Here is an 18558-nt window from a genome sequence, read left to right on the forward strand (position 1 = left end):
AGTTATTGGGAGCAACAGTCAGTCTGTCCTCAGGGTTTCACCCCCAGAGCAATGGCTAAACTGAGAGAGCCAACCAAGATTTGGAGAGAACATTGCGATGTTTGGTTTCCAAGAATCCTTCCTCGTGGAGTCAACAATTATCTATTGTGGAGTACGCCCACAACACGTTACCAGTATCATCCACAGGCCTATCTCCGTTTGAGTGTAGCGTAGGATACCAGCCACCAATTTTTCCCATTCTGGAATCTGAAGTCGCGGTTCCCTCCGCTCACGCCTTCGTCCAGAGGTGTCACCACACTTGGACTAGAGCCCGTGAGACTTTACTCCAAGTGGGGGCGCGCACCAAGGCTAAAGCCGATCGCCACCGGTCTAGGCCTCCCGTATACGTCGCTGGTCAAAAAGTGTGGCTTTCAACAAAGAACATTCCTCTCTGCTCCATTTCTAATAAACTTGCTCCCAAATTCATTGGCCCATTTACTGTCACCAAGATCATTAGTCCGGTGGCAGTCCGCCTCAATCTTCCTCCGGCGTACAGGAGAATTCATCCGGTGTTCCATGTATCTAAAGTAAAACCCGTGTTTCATTCTCGCATTAATCTGCCAGTCCCGGTCCCCCCCCCGCTGCGACTCGTAGATGGGGAACCATCATATTTGGTCAATCGTATTATGGACGCAAGGCGGAGGGGACGCGGATTCCAGTACTTGGTGGACTGGGAAGGTTACGGTCCGGAGGAGAGAAGTTGGGTTCCTGCTAGAGACATCCTGGATCACTCCCTTATCGATGATTACAATCGACAGGTAAGGGAGTCTGGGAACGCCAGGAGGCGTTCCTAGAAGGGAGGGTACTGTCACGGTTCATGAATTCATTGTTTCCTTCTTGTCTCGTTATGTTGTTATATGTGTGTGGGTGTGTGTGGATGGACGTGACCGACCCATTCAGCTCTGATCAGTCTCCAGCTGATTTCACTCACTCACGCCAGCTGCAGCCAATCTACTCTCCTATATATACTCACAGTTTTCTCCTCTCACTTGTCAGATCATTGTATGAGGTTCTCTGTGTGTTTGGTCCTGTTCCTGCTCGGTGTTCCAGTCCATGTTCCAGTTCGTGTTCCGTGTTCCTGTTCGGTGTTCCTGTGGATTGGTTCGTGTCAAGAGTTTGTCTTCACCTTCACCAGCGCACCTTGTCTCTGCACTCATCTGTACATCTGACCATCGAAGTCCCTGCGTCACAATCCTGTTTCTCCGGGACATTCTTCTTTATATCTTTAATAAATACATTCTGAGTTACTTGCAACATTGCTTCCGTGTTTCTGTCATGACATAAAAACCTTTGTGTCTCTGTGGGATGAAATGAGAGGGAAACGCCCCTGATCTCAAAGACAGAGCCAGACATCAGGGTGTGAGAAAACGTGAGAGAGAGAAAGAGTGTATCCCCTCAATCCTGATAGCGATTGTCTTTTGATGAGGAGTGCTGCCATGGTAACCCACAGGGATGCTCCGATCAGGAGATAATGGCATGAGGAGAGAGGGGAAGGCTCCTTCAGTACATGCACTAACACAAACACACACACCATTAATCATTAGGACAGATATGTTCACATTCATTCTATTTAAATCAAAACACGTACAAAAAAGCAGCCTGTAGCAAGACAGACCATAACGATATTGGTTGAAATGTAGCACAGCTCTGAGCCTCTCCTTTATTTTCAAGTAGTATCATTGTGCCTCTGAGATGCTGATGCATTCTTCACAAATGAAGCCTTGAAATCAATCAGATATGTCTACATGTGTTCAAAGTCTCTTCTTGGTGTCTTCTTCTGTTCATTCATTCTGCATTAGTGCCTTGGGTAAATTATTCTGTTAAAACCTATTAAAGGGTTAGTTCACCCAAAAATGTGTTCCGAAGATGAACGAAAATCTTACGGGGTTGGAACAACATGAGGGTGAGTAATTACTGACAGAATTTTCATTTTTGGGTGAACTAACCCTTTAAGGGACACCTGGCTTGACATTGACAATGATTGTGCTGTCAAACCGCACAAACCAAGGAACATCAACCAAGAATCATTTTCAATATTTACTCACCCTCATGTTCTTTTGTGGAGCACAAAAAGGTGAATTTCTGAAACATACACTACAGTTCAAAAGTTTGGGCTTAGTAATAATAAAAAAATTATATTTTTATTCAACAAGGTTGCATTTAATTGATCAAAAGTTACAGAACGTACATTTATAATGTTACAAAGAATTTCCATTTTTTAAAATGCTGTTGTTCTGTATTATCTGTTAACAAAAAAAAAACTAGAAAAACTGCATAAGTTTCCACAAAAATATTAAGCAGAACTATTTTCAACATTGACAATAATAACTGTCTATACAATAATAACGATGAAAACAGATTAGACAGATTAAACAAAGATGTTACTATAAAATATAAGAGCAACCAACACATTATGCAAAAGTAATACTTTTGTGTCAAAAAAAAGTCATACCAGTTGGAACAACATTTTTCATTTTTTGGGGGAACTATCCCTTTAGTGAGATTCTACTACTTCCACATTCTTGATTTTTAATATTGAGAGGATATAGGATATTGAGATCGAAGAGATGTGATATTACGGTGTTACACAGTTAAATATTCTGCTAAGCAAAGTACAGGATTATGGGAAATATGCCAAAGGGCCTTTTCCATGGCAACTGCAATCGGTTTCCATTCTGACATGATCTACAATGAACACTCCAATGAATCCTCACCATGACCTTTCCCATTGTGCACACCGCCTTCCCGAGTATGTGTGAGCTTGTCGGTTTTCCAGTCTCCATTTCAAGAAGCTCTATGATTTAGCTCAATAACTTTAAAACCACCTCATGTATCTGTCTTATGAATATATGACCACAGAAAGGAGTAAAGCTCACATGATAAACAGCAGTTCTAAGAATCCAGAGATTTATCCTAGTAATAGCAGGGTCAGAGCGGAGAAGGTACTGAATCTACAGCCAAATCTAATAAGGTCATGCAGTGTGCATGTGCTAAGGGCAGTGATGTATCTACTCAAATTGGATATGGGACAGGAGGAGGGGAGGCTGGTGTCTTGAGTTCCGCCCTTCTTACCCACTCCAAGCATCTGAAACCATATTACAGACTTCCTTCAGGCAGCGATTAGCATCTCCAGGCTTGAGCACAGCACGCTAATGTGAAGGAGAGGCTCTGTATTCAGCCCTGTTCAGCTGAGCGCACTGGGCCTAGCTCTGACTTCCTGTGCATTAAGACATGAGTGTGCTCAAACAAAAGGCTGTATTATTAGCCGAAGCTCTGCCCTGGAGCTCTGAAGAGAGCTGGATTTTGAGGCAGGGGAAAAATCTTGTTTTGAATTTTGTAGCTGTTTTTCCTTTGATTTGGTAATAAGTCCAAGCTACTAGGTGTGTATGCCTTCACTGAGGTTTACCTTCACATAGTGAATCAGAGACTCCTCCTCGTTGACTTTGTATGTTTTCACCCCGTACTGTTTGGCTATCCTCAGGATGCGGTTTTGAGTGGGCCCAATGTACGCTCCTCCCAGATCCACCCATTTGGTCTCCTTATTCTGAAGGCAAACAAAATTTGTGCAGGATTAACAATGAAATTGTCACTAAAAGCCACAGTGAGAGCAAAGAAAGGAAAAACAAAAAAGGAAGTGGTAGAATATGCACGCAAAGACAGCAGATTTCGGTCCACGTGAATGGCAAACATTCCCACTGATTAGTCCCACGAGCCAACTTGAAACTTGAAATTTAGATTTTTTCGCCATTATGTTGTCAAACTCGCCGTGGTGGCAAGCATCCGACTTGACTCGAAAGACTTCATAATTGAGTTCATGACTAAAAATCGGGAGAAAAAAATCATCCAGTGGGATGCCAGCCTGTGCAACTAAAGAAAGACTTAACTAAGAGTGTGCAACATTGACTAAATCCTGATATTTTGATAGCAAATTTTGCTGAGTGTGTTTTTGTGCAGGTACCTTGGCTGATTTAGGGATGTCATAGACAGCTGAATTCAGAAACGTTCATTTTCTTCATATTCAGCTCAACGGTTAGTTTGCAGCAGTGACAGAAATGAACATTTATGTTAAGGTGCAATATTTGCCCCCTTACACTTCAAAAAATTAAGATTCCAAAAGGTTTTTTTCTCAGCAATGCCATAGAAGAACCATTTCTGGCTCCTCAAAGAACCTTTCATTCAACAGTTCTTAACAGAACCATGTTACTCTCAGTGTAAATTAACATTTGAATAATCTAAAGAACCTTATTCCACTATAAAGAACCTTTTGTGGAATGGAACAACTTTATGTAAAATTCTTACATTTAATCATTCAATTTAATTATAACAATAGGGCTATAGCACTATAGGGCTGTTACCAATCAAATGTCACCAGCATCAGAAGCTGAAGAATCTGAAGTGACATTTAGATGCATTTACAGACCGTTGAATGCAGCTCAAAGGTGGCATAAATGCAATTACAATTACATAAATAACGTTTTAAAAATACACTTTTGACTTGAAATCACTTACATCACAGTAAGTGTGTGGAGCGAGTTTTTTTTTTTTTTTCCAAAGTAACATAATGTTTGCACATTGTTTAAACAATAATTACAATCTTAATGTAGGCAAAACATATCGCACGCCCGTTGTGACTACAGACTATAGTCTTAACACACATGTAGAAGCAGACCATTTGTGCTGAAATGAAGTAATTTTATTTGATTCCATGAGTTGAGTATCTTACCCGAACAGTAAAGGTTCTTCCACCAACTCGGTCCCTGGCTTCCAGGAGGACAGGATTCAGGCCGCTCTCCACCAACAGCTTGGCAGCACTCAGACCTGTCAATAGGGAGTGTAGAAATGCAGTGTAAGATTTTAGTAGACATATGCACCAATATTTACTATACTTGTCTTTGAGAAGACTTATTTTTATAGGGGAGACAACAAGAAATGATGAGGAGAGAGGGGCAAATGAATCAGAACTTGTTTCACCAGCACTTTGGCTAACCGCTAAGCTTCAAAAACTTAAGGAAACTTTAGAGTACATTTAAGATGCTGGAAGCCTGTGGTCTAGTTGAAAATAACTATTTCCAAACCGTTTCTGTCCTTATAATATTAAAGGTCGTTCCTGTCTTGAAAACATATTTCCTATCTGACTGCATAGCTACCATTTTTACAGGCTTTCTATTGTGTGTGATATTATGAATGGCCTTTAAAAAAATAAAATCTACATATTTAAACCTCTTCTATGTGAACAATATTAAGACTTTGTACATCACTTGCCTCAACCTCCAATGGGAAGGCACTAGGGTCTGGCTTGCCTTGTACAATGTAAAATACTTGGCAAATGTGCCAGCCACATGTGAGCTGACATTTTTATATTTTTCTGTGCTGATGTTTGCTAAAATTAGTCAAATGGACTGGGAGTGCTACTGTATAAGCAGTAACTGAAACTATAATCAAATAAGCCAAAGCATTTAATGAACACGCAAGGAGTAGGGGATGTGTGGAACTTTGTGAATAGTGGGTGTTTCCAAGTCTGTGGAAATCTGCAGGGTTCAACAACAATGTTTTAATGCAGTTCTTGTTTGGCCTGTGGTTATTACTTGCTCTGCCAACATTTCCCAGGAATTGCCACAAACGTGATAACAAATTAAAACGAATTAAATTACAATTAAAAAGCAACTGTTTTCTATTTTATTATACTTTGAAATTACCTGGTGACATACTTAATCAGTCCAATCTCACAATAACAATGTTTAGTCTATCACAGAAAGCCAAATGTTAAAGTTTCAAGAAATATAAACAAAAGTACATGATCAAAAGAAAAAGAAAAATGTAATTCATAGTGACAACACAGCACTGAGCCTATAGTGCAAATGACATCACCAACTGGACTGAAACTCACTCACAGACTCGGGCCTTATTATTGAAGCCTTTGTGTTATGGGTAAATGGGAAAGAAAGAAAAAAATCTTCACAGAATCTAAAGGCTTGTTCACACTAAGAACGATTAAAATAACGATAAAGTTCTAAATATCCAACTAAAGAACGATAAAAACATTGACAGCCAATCAGAATCCTTCCAACTTTAAAAAGCTTGAGCATTTAAAGCGGCAGACGACAAAACTGCAGCATGCATTTAAAATAAACAGAACGATATTGTCCGCTGGTGTGGACACTAATATAGTTCTCGTTCTTGGTGTGAACAGGCCTAAATATGTCCCTTGGGGAAAAACATTAGTATAAAACAGTTACATTATCTTTGTATCTTCCCTGTAATCATTGGATTCCTGTTTAAACCCCTGAGGCTGTGTAGTGATTATAGTGTCAGCAATAAGCTCACAACTGGAAGCCAGAAGTGAAAACTAGGTTCCCTGCATGGGAAAAAAAAAGCCAAACACCAATTCACATAAGTTTCCTGTCTCCACACACACACACACACACACACACACACACACAAGCACAAACACTTCCTCTCCTTACAGAGGAAGTAAAACTGCTCCCGTGAATTTCTGATGATGTGGATTTTACCATGTAAGAAACAAAAGTAGGACATTTCCAGACTGCACTCAGCTACAATAAAAGTAGCTTATGAGTAGTTTGACAAATAAGGTGGACATTATTTTTCCAAATTTATATTGTTAATTTATTAATAATGATAAATATATTTATTTTTTTAAAGGCCTTTTGTCCCTACGACAACTAATATATGGTTAAAAAAGCTGCAAGTAAAATTATTACACAACATTTATATAAAAGCAGTTCAAAATAGTTTCGAATGGAGTCATGGCATGTCAAACATTAAAAATAAATAAATTCACAAATAGAAAAATTAACCCATTTTTTTTAAATGCTGTGTGCTTATAGCCACAGTGATGTGACAATGCAGCAGAGGACATCTGAGGCAAAAGCATGACCTTGAAATCTTACATAATACTGCAAACACCCAGACAAACAGTTTATCCAAACACCCAGGACAAACATCTGAAACACTCTCCATGATTTGGCTACTGTGGCCGGTAGTGACCCATATAAACTGCAGAGGCTTACAAAACCTAGCCACAGCTGTGAAGGCTGATATCTGACAGGTTTGAAATGATTGTTTTACTAAATTATTTTTTGGTTTAACCTCCAAGGCTTTGCTCACACTACTCACAAATGCAATTTGGTTTTCAAATCTGATATTTAGAACTGACTGCCCATTTTGCAAGTGATGAAATCTGATCTGTTTGTTCAGACAGCGTAGTCAATATTACGTGTAAACATCGGTTACTATATGCGTTAGCACGATGTCAAGAGAGTCTCATTCAACAACAGAGTGGATGTCAGTGTGAAAGAAAAGGATGAAAAATAGACATTAAGTCTCAGCTCATGTCATCCCATCCCATATATCATGACATCCCATCATGATGCTGAACTCACAGGGTGAAAAGACAAAGACACTCAAAGACACTCACTACATAGTCGGATTTACTAAACAGGGCAAATATGCAATGCAGCCGCAATCTATTAAAAACGCAGATGGGAGTGGAATTTTTTGAAAGTGATTTACTGACAATGCACAAATTCAAGTACCAAATCGGATAAGACATGCTTTCATTGGGCGGTAAATAATAATGTAGCAAATACCACTGAATTGATCACCGCAAACCTTAGTAAATTACGTTGCATGATATATTTAAATACTCTGCGCCCATAAATGTAGCCGGCTGAAGGAAAACTCCTATAAATACATGTGCAATAAGGGTGCAAAACTAACTTTTCATCGCTATTTTCGAACTGAGTTTTTTAACGCCAAAAGAGGGTTGTAGATCTGGCCCTATATGACGAAAAGGTGAGCAAAATGATATTCGAATACAGCTCTGGACAATATTACAAACGTTGCATGATGTAACATATGTATCCAAAATAAGGGGGGAAAAATATGAATTTCCAGCATTCAAACTAAAAGTCTGGTTTGGATCAGGTTTGTAAACATGTTTTTTGCTGCTCAGAAAACAAAAAAAACCTAAACATTGGTAAGTTAAACATAGGTAAGCAAATTTGCTGCCTATCTGAACAAAGCGGAGACACAAAACGACAAATGAGCTCACAGACAGATGCGCTGCAGTGAAATCTGATTATTTAACCAGGTGGCGTGAGGCGGAGGTATTCAAGTCTCAACCCAAAGAAATGGAGGACGGAATTGTTCCAAAAACCAATTCAACGAAACCTCATATTTCACACGTGTCAGCAACTACTGGCCTATCTGATGCTATCATATCAAGCACAGCGCAAACAAAGTCATGCATACTCATAAACACACAGATCTGAAAGCTCTATGATGTGTATAAAATATTATATGATCCATATGTGGCATTAATTTCTGTTTGTAACTCCTTGATTGAACTGATAATTTTCTTTTTACATAAATAGCTGTGAGATCTGAGAAAGATCGGTCTCTCACGTTTGAGAACCCTTACGACCTTCATTTTATGAAGTATACTTAAGTAATGTTCAAGTATATTTTTAAGTATACTTTATGTAGTAAGTATACTAATATCAATGTGTACTTGTAGTAAACTTGTGAGTGTACTATTTCAAAGGCAGCTTGGGACTAAATTGGCCCACTTTTAGTATATAAAAGTATACATGTAAGTGTACTATAAGTGTAAGATTTTAATATAAGTAGTACATTTTTTTAGTTTATGAAAGTACACACTGAAGTGTACTCTCAGTAAACTACTAGTTTATACTGCAAGTATACTTGTAAGTTTTCTTTAAGTGAACATAACATTATACTTATATATTATATATATACGCTTCATTTCATTTAAATACGCTTCATTTCATTTGGAAATATTAAGCAGTTTTGATTTACACGCTGTTTAATGTTTGATGATCACGTTATTTTACATTTGAGTGAGCAATCTTCTATCACTTGTTTCAGCTTCTTCTTCTCCTGTGTTTTGATCCGGAGATTCTGTACTAGAAGATGTGTCAAATGGACTAGCCTACACAAAAATTCAGATACGCAGAATTAGAAACATATCTGTTTTATATCAATATTCTAATCAATATTTCAAACAATGTAAGTTTCATAAGACTGTATATGAAAAACTATGTAAAAAAAGTATATTTAATAGGCTACTCGATCAAAAGAGTTAACACAACTACAAGCCAAGTATACTTTGAATACTTAATTATACTTTTAAGTATATCTCGATCAAAAGATTGAGTACAAGTACAGGCCAAATATACTTGGAGTTTTCTCTCAGTAAGAGTCAAGTACACTTTAGTGTAATTTTAAGTATATTTCTGAGAAGTACATAAAGTATATTTTTGAGAAGCATACAAAATGTAGACTGAAAGTATACTTTCTTATTTTTAGTTTAAGAGAAGTATACTAATAGAACACTTGAATAAACTTCTTTTTCGTAAGGGAAGGCTGGCTCACAAGCATATATTTTCTTCTTTCAGAGACATAAAATGGTCAGGAAAAGCTGGAAAAACACTTGAAGTTGGCAGAAACACAATAGTAGCTGTGGTCTTTGTCATTCGAGTGCAGCGCTGAAGGGACCACACTGACTGAACTCTGCCTCTGCCAAGTTAACACACACAAGTGAATACAAAAATGAAGCTTGCGCTTTGCTAAAAACAACATGTTTACAATAAATACTGGAGACATTAACAGTAAAAGCACAGTAAAAATCTCAAAGTGTGTTCAAGCTCAAGAAAGTTTTGCGTTTGACTTTCATTAGCTCACAATTGTAGCCTTTCACACAGCAAATCTGCTAAATATTTGAATTGTTGGTCTGTGCACATGCACATGTGGTTACATGTTTTTAGTCATGTTTTTTTTATCAGTGGGGGCTCACATCTGTGCAAATGCGTCAGTCGTTCAACTGTGTCTCAGAGTTGGACATCCTGCCAGTTTATATATTGATTCAAGTAGTTTCTGCATTCTAGTCCTCCACCCTTATTCTTCAAACCCAACTTCCAGCCTTCACTTCATCATGTCTTCTGTTTATTGTTTACACAACTTTAACTAAAAATAGCTTAAATTAAATGCACTGTGCAAACTAACACAAATCAATTGGTTTTCTATAGTCTTATATAGTCGCCTTTTGGACAAGTATGTTGGAAAAATGACAATTGCCAGATAACATGTAGGTGAGTAAATGATAGATTTTTTATTTTTTTGATGAACTACACTTTTAGACTGAGTATCAAGTTGCAGTTACTCCTTCCAAAACAGAAATATAAGCAAAAAGAACCAATTTGGGTCAAAATACAGTGGAAATACGGACAATTATCTTTGAAAAAAGTCACCAAGCCAAAAAAGCTTAAAATATCATCCCACCAATCATGATACTGCTACTGAAACACTGCTCTGCGAAATAAGCCAAGGACTAATAAATACCCAAGACTAACTTTGTTGCCAAATGATACAGTGATAATGAGTCTAAAATGTAAAAAATCACATCTTTTTTTATTTTTTATTATTATTTTAAATATACGAGCAGAACACACTAAACTTGGTTAGGGTATTTATCTGACAAAAAGTTTTGGCAAAAAATGCTAACTACAGCTTACAGGTTTTATTTTACTACACAGAGAATACTGACTACAACATAGCCTTCTATCTTGTTTTTGCATGTGTTCATAATTTCTTTGTATGACAGCCTGTGTGATAGAAATATTTTATGTAATGGGTATTTTCAACATTAAATGTACAGAGAAATGCAGACTAAGGATGCTCAGGTCAAAGGCCATAATATACTTAACCAAAAAGTGCTTAACACAGTAGTACTAACAGTCATATGATTAGCTTAGATCATTACAAACCAATCACCAGAACAAATCACAGTGAAGAAGACTTGAGTGACATCGATTTTTACTGTATGATTTAAATGTACATGCATCTTTCTATTCAGGAGACTCACTTGGTTGTTGTGGCCAAAAGACCACCGCAGAGACAGTGATAGTGTTTGAAGACTATAGAGCCGCACTCGGGGTGAGGCTGTAATACTCTGAGTTAGTATTAATGATCCTGTGTCAAACCAGCGTACACCTGAGAAGGACGGTGAGAGTGAATAGATGCTAAAGACCTGTGTGCTCATGTGTGATTGAGGTAGTGATAGTAGCTTCTTGACGGGACGCCATCACCTTACTTCAGGGAAGTATTGTATTGTATTTTAAGTATTCAGGTAATTCAGGGAATCTTCAGGGAAGAGATACTGTAGTTATTATTTTTAACAACTGGAAGCTGTTTAAACTGTCGTGGAAAAAAATTATGTCTGCACAATTTGGCATGTTTCACTTTGTTATCACAAATAAAACAATTGACTTCAAAGCCAACTACACACTATACTTACAATAACAAAATTTTCATAATATGTAAATAAAGGGTGAAAATGTAAATTTTCCTAGGTCGGACATCATTTTTGGCCATTAACATTAATGGCTCTAAATAAAACTGAACTTTGATGTACATCCTGGCTCTAAAAAGATGCATATGTTTAGCACGACTAATTCAGTTTAAATATTAAATAAAGACTTGAATTCAACTGTAAAGCATGCAACAGAATAACATCCACCACACAACAGGAGAAAAATGAACCCAGTGGGATTGTCAAACCATTGAGGAAAAGGTCAAACTTTCTTTGAAGAGAAATCTGGGAGATCAAAGAGCACGTCTTTGACTGGAAAAGAGTAATGCTCTTTCAAGGGTTAGTTCACCCAAAAATGAAAATTCTGTCATTAATTACTTACCCTCATGTCTTTTCCAAACCCTTAAGACCTGCATTCATCTTTGGAAAACAAATTAAGATATTTTTGATGAAATCCGAGAGCTTTCTGACCACCCATAGACTGCAACATTATAGCCACTTTCTAGGCCCAGAAAGGTAGTATAGACTTGTTAAAATAGTCCATGTGACTACAGTGGTTCAACCTTAATCAGTGGCGTCATGCCCATTCAAAGTGAATGTTTTCAGGCAGATTTTTCCTCCCTGGTAATTTTTTTGTCACAACTTTATTCCTTTTATGCTCCATAATATACCAGAGCCTATAACGACTCAAATGTATTCTTCTGGATGTGTAATAAATCGGTCAGCATCAGCCCGCCCCTTTTTCCTAATATGGTGTCTGTGTATATCAAATCTAGAGCGCTACGCGCGTCTTTGCTGTGTATGTTCAAGCAACTCACTCGTCTCGCACGTTGAGCTGGCAATGTTATACAGATGGTCTTGAAGTGGTAAGTGGGCAAAGCAACAAATCGGCATTGAATTAGTTATCGGATGATATTAAAAGGTAGTGGGATTATTTGTGGTTGACCTGGAAATTTTAACTTGATCAAAAAGTTATGGATTTGATATTAGCTGCGAATTCAGAGCATTAACTTAAGTTGTGTCAGTGTAACATTATGGATAGCTAGCCTAGTCTAACCGTAAACTAGCTGGCTAACGTTACTGCCATACAAAGCCATAGTAATGTTATCTGATCGGTTTTGAAACATAATAATGAGCAGTGTAACTACAGTATTTCAATGATTTTACTAAAGTAATGTTACATATTTACGGAAGCGTATTGCATTCACTTGAGGAAAAATAATCTACTCTGTTTTTCTGAATTAACGAGTTAATTATCTCAGAATTACGAGATAATTTTTCATGAAAAAAAGTTTTTGCTCAGTTTTTCTGAATTAACGAGTTAATTATCTCAGAATTACGAGATAATTTTCCATGAATAAAAAGTTTTTGCTCTATTTTTCTGAATTAATGACTTAATTATCTCAAAATTATGAGATAATTTTTCATACAAAATATTTGCTCTGTTTTTCTGAATTAATGACTTAATTATCTCATAATTCTGAGATAATTAAGTCATTAATTCAGAAAAACAGAGCAAAAACGTTTTATTCATGAAAAATTATCTCGTAATTCTGAGATAATTAAATCATTAATTCAGAAAAACAGAGCAAAAACTTTTTATTCATGAAAAATTATCTCGTAATTCTGAGATAATTAACTTGTTAATTCAGAAAAACAGAGTAGATTATTTTCCCTCAAGTGAATGCAATACGCTTCCGTACATATTACATTTGATTTGATTACTTTTTTACATTTCTGTCAAATATTAACCATTTTCAAATAAACGGGGTAGTGTTAACCTTATTCAGCACTGAAATCTGTCAAACTTCTTTCAAAGTCCTTCATCACATATTAATATTAAAATAACTTAATTTCAGAGCACCACAAAGTCAGACCTCAGCACCTTTATGTACCTTTAATGTAAGATCGTTCTTAGGTCGCATACCAATTTAAAATCATAACATAAAAACTGCAATGGTACTGTTTTAAAATCATGTGTAGTAGGCCTAAGTGTAGTAGGCCTAAGTGTACAGTAAGTGTGTGTGTAAACATGCTTTAATGAAGCAGACTTCAAAAGCTTTTGAATTTGAGCTTACAGTTCTTTCATCAACCTGTCTTTTACATAAACTTACAAAATAGATACTTTAACTTAGTCCTCAGATAGAGGAGGGTTGCTGCTAGCTCCGTTAAGGTATTTCTGTCCCTCCCAAACTGCATTGAAATGGTATGTTTAGCAGCCAGAATTTAAAAATTTTCAGGGGGAGAAACCCCCTGACCCCTCCTATCATGATCCATATCACCCATCAGAAAACAATTGCAACGTCTCAGATTGTGCCCCCCCAGAATTTTGGCTTGCATGACGCCCCTGACCTTAATGTTATGAATATGAAGTGATGAAAACAGCGTCAGAGACTGACACGGAAGAGAAGAAATTGTTGAATAAAGTGGGGTTTTTTTGCGCACAAAAAGTATTCTCGTCGCTTCATAACATTTAGGTTGAACCACTGTAGTCACATGGACTATTTTAAGTCTTTACTACCTTTCTGGGCCTTGAAAGTAGTTATAATGTTGCAGCCTATGGGAGGGACAGAAAGCTCTCGAATTTCATCAGAAATATTTTCATTTGTGTTCCGAAGATGAACGAAGGTCTTACGGGTTTTGAACGACACAAGGGTGAGTAATGAATTAATGACATAAATTTTCTTTTTTGGGTGAACTAACCCTTTCAGCCTCTTGTTTTCTTCTATTCTTGGCATTTCCACCCAATTAATTTGTATTTTCCCATCCATTTCATTTCTTCATCTTAAGATGTTGCATTTAAACAACTATACATTTAAACAACATGTTCTGTGGATCTGGGAAATTTTGAAAGTAATAGCAAGCTCCAGTAGGATAAATATATCTATTATTCTAATAGTGATATTTTACAAGCAGTGCTTGATTTTTGTGCCCTAATAGAGGATTTAGGACCAACTGTGTTGGGTCTAAAAACTTCCTCTGACCTTGTTCAATATTATTAGAGACCTAGCTGATTATGATAAAACAACATATTTAGGATTCACTCCCTTTGTTGGCACCAGTTCACGGGCCATTTACTGGGAAGCAAGAGTCTGAGGGTGGATGGGTTGCCATGGCAACAGTACATATAAAGATGCAGTCGCTTGGCAAAGGTAAATCTACACCAATTACCTTCCTGTATTCACTGGGAACAAGAATCTGCTGTGCACTCTAGCTCTAAATGACATGACATAACAAGGTTAGGGTTTTCAATAAGACAACAAATTAAAGGTTAAGACAATAAATCACACGACATATCAGTTTATAGGTCTGATCTGGATTTATGCAGCATATCAATTTGTTCTGTGAGAAGAACAGGTGTTCTCTTCACCTACTGCACAATTATGAGATGCTGCTATTGACCATCAAAAACCATCCATACTTAACCAAAATGAGAACTACAACTTTTAAAGGCCAAATGTTATGATTTTATTTCTTTAAGAAATGTTTTATCATAAATTTTAAATCCATATTTAAATCTAGAACTAAATATGTAACTTAAGTGCATTCATGCAGGCAACATTCATAGGCAATGCAAACAAGTAATATGAAAATCTGAAATATTCACGTTATTTACTGTGCATTTATGTTTGTAAAATTTGGCAAGAGTAATTGCAACACTGTGTCACATTTAAAAACAATTAACCTGTAACCGTATAAGCACTTTTTCTCTGAGTTAATATGTCTTTTTCCAAAATAGGCAGGATTAGTTTACAACTCTGTTTGAAAGGTCAGGTCTAGAACTATATTAGATTACAAAACACCATCTGTATTAATACCACAATCTAAACCTAATTGCTTTGTTTGCACTCTTACCAACCCTGATTAAACCTGATATTACAGACCAAGAAGAATCAAAGGCTATGTCTGTCAGCTGTGGAGGTAATTGCACAATCACATTATCACAACACATTAACACTGACCATGCTGTTAATGGGAGGTGACACAGGCCACCTTTCAGTCTGTGGTTCATCCCTCAAGGAATTTCTCAATTAAAATGTTAATGTCAGCTTTAGCAAGCAGCTCATTCATCAATTATCCCACAAGACAGTAACCAGTACTTTGAAAGGGGTTCTTTGACTTCTTAAAAAAGGTAGGAATGGACCAATATAACAATTCTATCCAATACTGATCAACAGATAAATATGCTCATGTTATACCAATAACAATAAATGTTCAATTTCAAAACTGTCAAATTTTGTCTAATAAATTGCTACAAGTGAATTTAGTAGGGATGCACCAATACGACAATTTTGGCAGATATCGATAACCGATAATTCTTTATATTTGAAAGCCGATAACCAATATATTGGTCGATAAATCTAAATATAATTTTTATTATATATTTTTGAGAGCCTGATTACAAAAACAAAAGTCTCAACATTAAAATCCATGCAAGCACACAATTATAATGTTCTCATTATAATTTTATTGTAGCCTATATGACAGACTTGTGCTGCACGTTGCACTTAACTGTATTTTTGTTTTTTGAAGTGATTCCAATCATATTTCAAGCAATTCAAAACCATCATGGCAAACAGTGCGCATCTGAAGTGTCTCAGCTGAAGGAACCAATCCATTATTTATCGGCTTTAATATATCGGCCAAATTTTCTCATTGGGCCAATAACGTCAACATTAAAAATAAACATATCGGCCGATACCGATATGGTGGCCGATACATCATGCATCCCTAGAATTTAGAATTTAGAATGTGTACAGTATGAAAACGATTATTATAATAAAAAATTATCATTCTGAGTGTTACAATATGAAAATCCAAAGATGATGAAGAGTCAGACAGGTTCCAAATACTAGGAGATTTAATGCTAAAATAAACTCAGAATAATCCAGCACGTGTAACAATGTGCTCTGGACACAAACAACAACCGACCAAGAACTGAGGAAACAAAGGAACAACCCTGATAACGAACTCAAAAACGAACAGCTGTGATGATTAAATGAATTTCCATGGTAACAAACAAGTGGCGGGAAACGTGAACAAAGACAACAGGAAATAATGATAAGCAAACTAAAAGTTCATGAGAATGAAAACTAAACTGACAGTTCGTGACACTGAGATGAGCTAAAGATTATATTTAACAGCTTTTTTAAAATGACTGTTTTTTTTAAAGATTAACTTTAAGTGAACGTTAGAGGATGGCAAAAGTGATCTAAATGTAAAAATAGGGAAAATGAGCATGCATATATATACGTGACATACGTGAGAACAGTTCATGATGTTTCACGTTCTTAGAAGCAATTGCTTTCTCCAATATGCTGCAACACTGACGTTTGGATGCATTATTGAAAAACAAATTAGAGAGATCAGTGAAATGGCATGTTCTCCTGGCAATCCCAAGGACAGTTGTTCGTCTAACAGAGAAACAGAGCGGTATTATCTTAAGTTGCATAACGAAGCCAGTCAAGCTGGAGTCAGGCTCTGCGTGGTTCAGTGGGGGAAAAAACAGGCCAATGACGTTTGTTTACACAAGCTAAGAGGACACAGCAAAAAGGCATCTGAGTATTTCCCTAGCACTCTAAAAGCATTTTGCAGACATATTTTTCCAAGTTCATATGTTTGTTTTACCACTATGAAAGTCAATCTAAAAATCAATGTTTGCAATTGTGCTTACATTGATCTTCAGAGATCCATTTATTACTGGAATAAACATTGTTTTCTTTATTATGAAGGGATGCTGTTGCCTTATTTGCGACAAAGCAACCAGAAGTATTTTATTGTCTGAGAGCTGGTCATTTACATGAACACGAGTGACTGCAACCACCAGCAATGTGGCAGTGTCTGAGGCGACAAAATTGAGAAATGTTTAACTGCATGCAATTGAAGCAGCATAAAGTCAGTTTATTTTACAGCTAATTCTGTGCAAGACCTGGCAGACAAATGTTTTACACTACCGTTCTACAGCAAGTTTTATTTGATCAAAAACACAGTCAAAATTATGATGTTACAAAATGTTATTACAATTTATATATTTTTTTAAAATGTATTCAGTGTCACATGATCCTTCAGAAATCATTCTAATATGCTGATTTGGTGGTCAAGAAACATTTCTTATATTATCAGTTGAAAACAGTTGTGCTACTTAATATTGTTGCTAAGACTTTGATTTAGTTTTCAGGCTTCTTTGATGAATAGAAAGCATTTATTTGAAACACAAACCATTTGTAACATTTTAAATGTCTTTGCGGTCAATTGTTTTGATCAATTTAATGAATTTTTGAATGGTAGTGTACTTTGCAAAGCCATCATTAAAAATACACATTTGAACCGGTATACGTAATGAATCAAGAAGTACAAAACACACTGCAAAAGTGATCTGTTCTGACACACCACACAACTGGCCTGTGAATCTACATGTTTCCTGTATTTTCTGGCTGACTTCCAAAGTAGGAATGCCGAAGTTCTTTAGTAAGAGCAGGGCACTCACCGGGAAGCGTCAGTGTCAACAGCCTCTGCAATTAGATGTGGAATTCCTGCCTTTCACTTGCTCACCCCATGAGAGCTGCTGCTGAGACCTACTAGAGTTCTGGGCAAAACAACTCCCTAATGCTTTTGTTATTTGAAACACTTCTCAGTATGTTCAGTTGTAAAACTGTTTCTGACACCTATTTGTACATGTAAGCACATAAAGGCGAAGTAATTATGCAAAAATACTTTCTAATTTCTCAGCTTGATATGCACATTTAACTATCAGCAAGTCATCTGCAGGTTGATTTCTCTGAGGAGTAAACATAGGTGCTCTGTGGTGCTATCAGCATTACTCTGTTTATTTGAACATTTCGTCCATTCCAACACATTCAAACTGGCTCAACCAATGGTTACCAGTTTCTCCGTAGCTGTCCAAGCGTGCTATTTGAGTGAAGTAAACAAGTTAATAATAGATATATCTGATCATCCTCCATAACCCAGTCACTATTTACATATACCGTCTATAAACTCTTGCGTTGTGAAGGCAACAACTGACACATTTGTATTACATTCCAAACAGCTCTGTTATCAGCCCCACAGTGGAAAATTAAACCATATCCGTACCGGCTGGGACGGATTGGCCGAGAACGGAATGGCTAAACAATGAATGGTTTGGCCAGATGGTGGAAAAAAGGATT

General features: G+C 36.8%; 1 protein-coding gene across 1 annotated transcript in view; it reads right to left on the reverse strand.

Annotated features, from left to right (window-relative positions):
• The window catches only part of mao (monoamine oxidase), a 41350-nt gene that overhangs the window by 19203 nt on the left and 3589 nt on the right, over positions 1 to 18558 (reverse strand). Inside the window, exons 2-3 of the mRNA XM_084123131.1 lie at positions 4763 to 4857; positions 3446 to 3583 (exon numbers count right to left, since the gene is read on the reverse strand). Coding sequence (XP_083979257.1) covers positions 3446 to 3583; positions 4763 to 4857 — 233 coding nt within the window. The remainder of the gene's footprint in view (positions 1 to 3445; positions 3584 to 4762; positions 4858 to 18558) is intronic.

This window comes from Abramis brama, assembly GCF_963993115.1.
Source record: "Abramis brama genome assembly, chromosome: 8".
Lineage (NCBI taxonomy): Eukaryota > Metazoa > Chordata > Actinopteri > Cypriniformes > Leuciscidae > Abramis > Abramis brama.